We start from the raw sequence: 8,297 nt of genomic DNA on the forward strand, positions 1-8,297 counted from the left end.
TCACTGCTCCATAGACACGTGTACAAAAAGTCACTACACAAGTCCTACACGCCAGGAAAATCACTACTCCATAGAACTGTGTACAAACTAAAAAAGTCCTACACGGCAGGACTTGTGTAGTGCCTTTTTGTACACGTGTCTATGGAGTAGTGAGTAGTGATTTCAACTACCCTTCAAAAAGCAGCTTTTTATATATATATATTTTTTAATGTACAAAGTTCTATGGAGACTGATTTACACAGTGGGCTAGTGGTTCACATCACAGATTATTCAGTGGTGTGCGTATTTTAGGTTGTGACAGGATACCATGTGTGTAGGGTTCAGTAGCGCTACTGAAATCACCTACCGACCGAGAACCCCCCATTTCATGCACCATTTGACAACACCGGGAACCCCCCATTTCATGCACCATTTGACAACATTATGTGCACCGTGATGATTCTGTTTGTGGACATGAATGACACTTGACAGGCTATACATCCTCACAACTTACTTTGTACATGTATGTATGCTTGGTGAATAATAGCCAGCGGTACAACTATAGAACCCCAGCTAGTTCAAGTAGTTGTACGTTTTAATTGTTGAGAAGGCCATCATTGAGATTCCCTCATTGACATTGTCATTGTATCGTGTATCCATATAGCCCCATAAATGTGGCCTATTTACTGGCATGACTGGACTGCCTCCGTAAACATAGGCCACACATCCACATGTACAAAAAACGTGTCGACTTTGCCAAATTTTGATTTTCACATTTAGGCTTACTTTTTACGTTTTTTTTGCTTTAGAAGCATTCTCACCCTCTATATAGGCATGATAGGCTAATCAGAAAGTGCTGCCTTTTTCAGATGTTTAATTTTTGTGAAATTTCATGTTGAAATTTTGATACGCAAACGTGTGCAAATGTATCTGAAAATTTCACTTTGTCAAATTTTGATTTTCACATTTAGGCTTCAGTGCGTGAAATTACAGTCGGACATCGGACATTTTCCGACCACTTTCATGGTTTGTCCGACCAAATGCAGATGTGCTCGGACAAAATGTCCGAGCGATTTATGTATTCTTTGTGGAGTTGTCTTTTTCAGAAGTATGAAATAAACGCTTGCACTCAAAAGTATTTTGTTGTTTATTTCCGATGATCCGGTCTGTAATACTTACCGTACGCTGAGCGGCTGCTAACTACATGTACGTGTTGTCTTATATTCACGCAATAGATGCAACGCGTTTACACCCCAATCATTACACAGTCTAGTACAGCGCGGCGTGCACAGCGATAGATTGGCATTCGTACGTACGTGCCGTTTGCCAAAAAATAGACGTGAAATCAAGTCGATAAATTGTGTTTCGATCAGCAGTCTTCGTGTTTCTTCTACAAATCAGTTAATACAACTTTTTGTACTTTTCAAGACATTTTATGGAAACGAGCAGTGGCCGTTTGTGGAATTCCCAGTTAATTTCTATTGGGCAAAAGTGTTAAATTGGACCTGTTTCAACCTCTATTCCTTGCTATAATGATTCGATCGAGCCTCTTTGGACATTCAGAACTGCAATTTCACCCAGATTAAGTTATGTGTTCTGCAGACTTGAATCGAGTCTGTATAGTGACGAGTCGAAATATAGAGTATTATAAGGACATTGACGCGCATACATGTAATGAGAATTTAGCAAGATCAAAGTACATTGTGTTGCGCGGTATGCTTTAAGTGCGTGACTGTTACTAAATTCTCACAACGTGGCTTACTACAGAAACGAGCGGGTAAATCAAATTTGGAACGCTAAATGGCAGATCAAAACTTGACAATGGCAGAACACTTTTGATTGTGCTCGGACATTTTGTCTGACCACTTTTTTGGTCTAATTTCACGCACTGGGCTTAGTTTATAGTTTATTTTTGCTTTAGAAGCATGCTCACCCTCTTTATAGGCTAATCAGAAAGTGCTGCCTTTTTCAGATGTCTATTTTTTGTGAAATTTCAAGATTCTTTGCACACGTTTTTGTATCAAATTTTCAACATGAAATTTCACGAAAATTAGACATCTGATTTGAGGCGTGCGATCGCACCCCCACGCCATCGCACGCCTAAAAGCTTCCCGAGAAGTGTGAATAATTGCACGCCTGAATTTCCGTGGACCACAGAATCACATGTAGAAAATCACACACCTAGAAAACCACACGCCTAGAATATTCAAGGTGTGCCTTTTTTCACACGCCTATGATTATCAAATCAGAAAGACTGGCCATAAAACAAAAGTATGCGCGTACTCTTTCCACAAAATTAACGTTGCTGGATATTCAAGGATGTTCAAGTCAACATGGGTATCTTACTTCTTAGCAAACTATTTTGATGATTCCAAACACAAAGTGATTTTTCCTGCTTTTTCATAGCCAAATGTTTAGGTACTATAAGACTCACTATCTGGGGCGCTAGTAGTAGTAGAACTCCTTTTTTCAAATTTTTGGATTTGGTCTGTCAATGCTAGTAGTACTAGTATGAAAATTCTCCATGGTACAACAGACCAAATCCAAAAGTTTGGGAGAAAAAAGGAGTTCTTGTGCTCAGTTAGTGGGTCTGTTATTAAGTCCCAAAACATAAAAGTGTCTTTTCATTCTCTTATCCCAAACTAGAAGTACACGATAACCTAGTATAAAGTGACTTTTCATGCTTGTTTCATAGACAGATGTTTAGGTATTAAATCCCAAAACAAAAAAGTGTCTTTTCGTTCACTTATAAATATGGAATGGGGCCCTAAACTACAACATTTAATACCCATGAATGCTCGATTTAATTGGTCCCTGATTGTTTTCGTTGCTGAACCGGTACTGCACTGAACATGCACAGTGGTTATTTTTCCCCTCTGATTTACCGCTTTCTTTCCTGTTAGGTTGGCATGGCAGCAGTAAACTACATAATGTTTTCCTCCTGATTCAGATCGGTTTTTCCAACATTAGATGGTTCAAGCTTATTGATTGAGTTTGAGAAATCATTCAAATCATTTTGTGGTTTAACTGGATTGAATGTGTCTATTCCTTTGCTTGCGTTGTGGATAGATACTTTCTTGAGTCGGTGACTGGATGGAAGTCAGTTTGCCATAAAGTCAAGAATGGCTTCCTTGCCGTCCACTCCTACGTCAGTTGGCTCCGCTTCCCCCTTCAGGAACGGAGGCTTACAGCGACAGGTGTCATCTCCCAATCACATCAACCACTCCTCACACCCTGCGACTCTCCTGGAACAACTGAACTCGCTACGCAAGGAGGAACAGTTGACGGACATTTGCCTGCAGAGTGACGATGGACGCCGATTCCACTGTCACCGCGTTGTCCTGGCGGCCGCGTGCCCCTACTTCAGTGCCATGTTTACCAGTCACATGGGGGAGACCCACACTGATCAGATCACCCTCCATGAAATAGCTGGAGCTATCCTGGGCCAGTTCATCGACTACTGCTACACCGGTTCCTTACTCCTCACGGACGACACAGTAAACGCAGTGGCCGAAGCGGCCAACTTCTTCCAATTCACGGCCATAGAGGAGGAATGCGTGCGATTTCTGCAGACTCGCTTGAATGCCATGAACAGTCTGGAGACCGAGCAGGTCGCCAACCGGCTCTTCAACCGGCAGCTCAGCGCACAGGCTCGCGGCTACTCGGTCGGCAACTTCGCCGACGTTGCCTTCACCCAGGATTTCTTGGACTTTACCCGGGAGCAGATTGAGGACTTCATCTCCAAGGACGTGGGCGTGGACTCGGAGGAGGAGGTGTACGAAGCCGTCATGCGCTGGGTGTATCACGACATCGAGGAGAGAAAGAGCGCCCTCACTTCAATGTTCGAGAAACTTCTCTTTGAAGTGATGCCAGAAGCGTACGTGTTGCAGATTGCAGGTTGGTTAATGATTGCCTGTAGTTTGCATTCAGTGACAACACTGATCAGTTTGCCTTAGTTCTCTTTTTGAAACTGTTGGGGGGGGGGGGGGTGTTAACTTTTACATGGAGTCCTTAGAGTTTACACTCATTCTTTGACATTTTGTGTCGCCCTTGATTTTCAAGATTCTGAAATACAAGCCTTTCAAAATGTGTATGCCATTAAAGGGAATATACATCATTTGCTCTTGCTGTAATTTTCAGAAATGGATGGAATTGGGGGGTTGGAAATATATAGCAAATATAATTACACTGACTTTTTTGAGGTTTTGGGTTCGAAAATGCTATAAAAACCAAGAAAAACAATCATTTTCCTGTAGTCTGGTTCCCTGACTCCATTTAAGAAGAAACAGAGCAGTTTACATATATTGGGGAATTGTAAGGTCAGGGAACCAGTCTAGCTGGCTTGTACCCGTTCATAGGTGTGTAATCGATTGCAAACAAGTGTGATGGTCAACTGGGGCCAGTATTTGAAAAAAAGCCAGTTTTTTCCAACGCTGATCGGCTGATCAGCGTTGGAAATTGATACAAAAATACCACTTTTCTTGAAAATGACAGCATACCAGGTGCCATGATTTTACAGGATGCTTTACACTGTCATTCACTAACAGTCCAGCAAGGTATTTCAAAATGATTTGGTAGTTTTATTTTTTGATGTTTGCAAATGTTGTATTTTCCCTTTAATCTTCTGGTAATACCAGGACAAGTGTCAGCTGAGGATATTCATTTGCCACCAATCTAACATGTAATGAAAGTGCGTTTGATATAACCAGGGATCCCTTGTTTTCTTACAGCTGGTGAACCATTGGTGCAGGAATTTGACGACTGCCTGAGGATTGTCAAGAAGGCACGCTCCTTTCACGGACCTAAGGGCACCTCGATATCTCGGAGCATCGGCAGTACCTCCAGTGAGCTCCAATCCAGGGCTCAGTCCATGCGAACCTACTCCGAACTCATGATCTTGATAGGGGATCTAGAATTCCGCTACCGCGTGGACGGCTCCGACCAGAAAGCCACCAACATGCTGACGTACGACCCCAAGCATCAGAGGTGGGAGGAGTTACCGGAGTCCCCCTTCGGGTGTGGCAGCACGGAATTCGTGACCACCGCCGCCGTTGTCAACAACGACATCATCGTGGTCACAAACCAGCACCGAGCCTGGCTGTACCTTACCGGTCAGCGCAAGTGGTCACTACTGACCAACCAGATGGAGGGTCGTAACGGCGGTTGTCTGGTGGCGCTGGATAACGAGGCCTTTATTCTGGGCGGTCTGAAGCCTGTGGATACCACTCGCGTGAGAAGCGTGCAGCGTTTCAACCAGATCACCAAGCAATGGGTAGACGTGGCGCCTATGAATGAAGGGATTATCCACACCACTGCAGCAGCTTGCCTGGGCAAGATCTACGTTCTCGGGGGTACGTCCGGCTCCCGTTACGTCTCCGAGATGTTCTGCTACAGTCCTCTCTTGGAAAACTGGGTCGGGTGTGAACCACTGCCGTCGCGACTCATGCGCCCTAATATGGTCGCTTTGGCTGGTAGCCTGTATGTCCTCGGCAACCAGAATGACTTCACTATGGCCATGTACCGGTTTGACGTCAGAAACCAGCTGTGGGCGGCGACAGACGCACCTATGATCTCAAGACATTGTGCATCGGTTGCAGCCTGCAACAACAAGCTGTTCCTTATCGGAGGGAAAGTGTGCAGCAGTGATTACAGCGAAACTGATGAGTTTACCATCGAGTGTTTCGACCCAGACAGCGAGATTTGGAGTATCCATGGAGAAGCACATTGGGTCCTGAATGGTCACCAGACAATTACAGTCTTGAACCCAGCCTTCTCTCCAGCACGGTACCTTGGCCCAAAACAACATTGAATGACATTCAGACAGTCTGGAAACCAGACGTCTCCCCAGCATGGTACCTTGACTCAAAATGACACTAAATAACAGTCAGTCTGGAAACCAGACTTCTCTCCAGCATGGTACCTCGGCCCATGACAACATCCGGTAACAATCAGACAGTCTGGAAGCCAGACTTCTCTCTAGCATGATACCTCAGCCCGTTATGTTGGGTAACTTTCAGACAGTCGGGAAGCCAGACTTTTGTTAATAAGCATGATACCCGGTACCTAGACCCAAATGAAACTTAATAACATTTGGACAGTCTGGGAAACCAGATTTCTCTCCAGCATGATACCTCAGCCTGTGACACTGGGTAACATTCAGACAGTCGGGAAGCCAGACTTTTGTAAATTAGCATGATACCTACCCCCAAATAACACTGAATCACATTTGGACAGTCTGGAAGCCAGATTTCTCTCCAGCATTATACCTCAGCCCATGACGTTGGGTAAAATTCAAATAGTCGGGAAGCCAGACTTTTCTGTAGCATGATACCTAGACCCAAAATGACGCTGAATAATAATCAGACAGTCTGGAAGCCAGACTGCTCTCCAGCATGATACCCCAGCCAATGACGGTATTGGGTAACATTCACAGTTGAGAAGCCAGACTTCTCTTTAACATGAATTCGGCCTTCTTTCTTCTTTTTCAACGGGTCTGCACAATACCAAAAAACATGTGATTTGATCTGCAATTACTTTTGCATTGACTTCAGGGCCATGCAAAGTCTGAGGCATTATGTACATGAATACGTGTAGTACATGTATTTTACAGTGTATTACGAAAGATTATCTGTTTAAAAGTTTATCTTTGCTTAAATAAAGCAAACTTATACATTTTAACTTACATTTCTTTTATAATAGAGGTGGACAACTTGGTGAATGATTGTATTTGTTGTATTGAATTCATCAGCCAAATATTTTGTTACCTTGAGTTTTTACAATGTAGTAGTCTAGTTCACCACAAGTCCGGTCACTAGTAAATCACAAGTCCATGCACAAGTAAGACGGGATAACCAGGAGCAAAGGAATGCCTTTGTTGTTGTTTATTTGAATAATTTGTGACTTGGCTTGGTGCTGGGTGACTTGTGATAGCCTTGTGATGGACTTGGTTGCAACACTGATCATTCATATGATTTACTTTAAAAGCCATGCTTGTTTTTTGGGGTTGAAAGTCTCTATTGGGTTCAGGGCTGTCCTGAATATACGGAATATTCGATCATGAAACGATTATTCGAATAGCTTTTTACCGGTTGGAATATTCGAGAAAAAAACCCCTGAGTATGCACGTACACGACTGTGATGTTAGTTTAATCGTAAACTTACAGTGCTTTATCGTCAGACGCCACTGTTTGTCGACGGCGATTGCAAATGTTTTTGTCGACGGCGGTTCGTTGTTCATCCTTTTAGCAGGTTAAAGCCCTGGACGGTTAAAAAATACTTACTGCAAAACCTCCCAGCAGCCCATAACATAGAATGCCGCGCGCAAATTTTACCCGGCGCACTTTGCGAAAATTGCGTAAAACGTGACGGGGGCGGTACGCAGTTGCAGCTTGTGTGTGTAACTTGATCGGCGAGTTTTGAATATTCGAATATTCGGTCAAATGCTGTTTCGAATAATCGAATACTAAATTATTTGAATATGGACAGCCCTAATTTGGTTTGAACATTGAAGGACTTTAAGACACGTTTTTCTTTCTGGAACCAGATACAAAAGCCACAGCTAAGACTCACCCCCTGATTTCAGAAATGGCTCAATGAACAACATGTACATGCGCATGTAGCTAGTTAATGCACATCCTCACAATTATTTTGGGCAGACACAGATATATATATTTTTTTGCAGATATATTATACAATGCCCATATTGGTAACCTCATTGAACAAATGTAGATTTGTTTTCCGCGATGCCAGTTTATATATATTATATTTTTTAAACTTTAATACTATGGTAGTAAATGTTTCATACAATGGAGTGTAACAGCCTTGTATTTTTTTTAAATGTCATTTACTTTACATTGGTAAACATAAAATGATACAAGTATTATATGCCAGTAAACTTTATTGTATTAAAGTTGTGAGTATAAAATAATCATAACAATATGCAGGTTCTTCACATAAAATTGCTTTTTATTGCAAACTTTGTATTTTTTTATTGCACGCAAAAAGTATTTGTACAATGTATTATACATTTTTCTTGTAACTGCTGTATTAATTCAGGTATTTTTAAAAGTTGCTTTGTAAAATGCTGGTAGTTTGTTAGCGAAAAATATGAATATGTATGCATATATATGTACATGTACTGTACACCAAATCACTCAAAATGTTCCAACAATGAGATCTGACTTGGGTCAAGTTTTCAACAGAGTGTGTTGGAGTATTAAAAAAACCCATTCTTGAGTGACTCACGAACAGTGTTCTCGGCTTGCCGATGACGAACGCCCAAGTGCAGCTGGGCGAAAATTCAAGATTAAAACGCCGAA

The 8,297-nt window shown here is 42.3% G+C and overlaps 1 protein-coding gene across 1 annotated transcript; it reads left to right on the forward strand.

The window, feature by feature from the left end:
* The first annotated feature begins 300 nt into the window (after positions 1-300).
* Positions 301-8,297, forward strand: LOC119737797 (kelch-like protein 30). Its single transcript, XM_038212411.1, has 3 exons — positions 301-502; positions 3,049-3,876; positions 4,710-8,297. The coding sequence occupies exons 2-3, from the start codon at positions 3,102-3,104 to the stop codon at positions 5,786-5,788; spliced, it is 1,854 nt and encodes a 617-aa protein (XP_038068339.1). The 5' UTR covers positions 301-502; positions 3,049-3,101; the 3' UTR covers positions 5,789-8,297.

Source organism: Patiria miniata, unplaced genomic scaffold, assembly GCF_015706575.1.
Source record: "Patiria miniata isolate m_02_andy unplaced genomic scaffold, ASM1570657v1 HiC_scaffold_3, whole genome shotgun sequence".
In the NCBI taxonomy this organism is placed as follows: Eukaryota; Metazoa; Echinodermata; class Asteroidea; order Valvatida; family Asterinidae; genus Patiria; species Patiria miniata.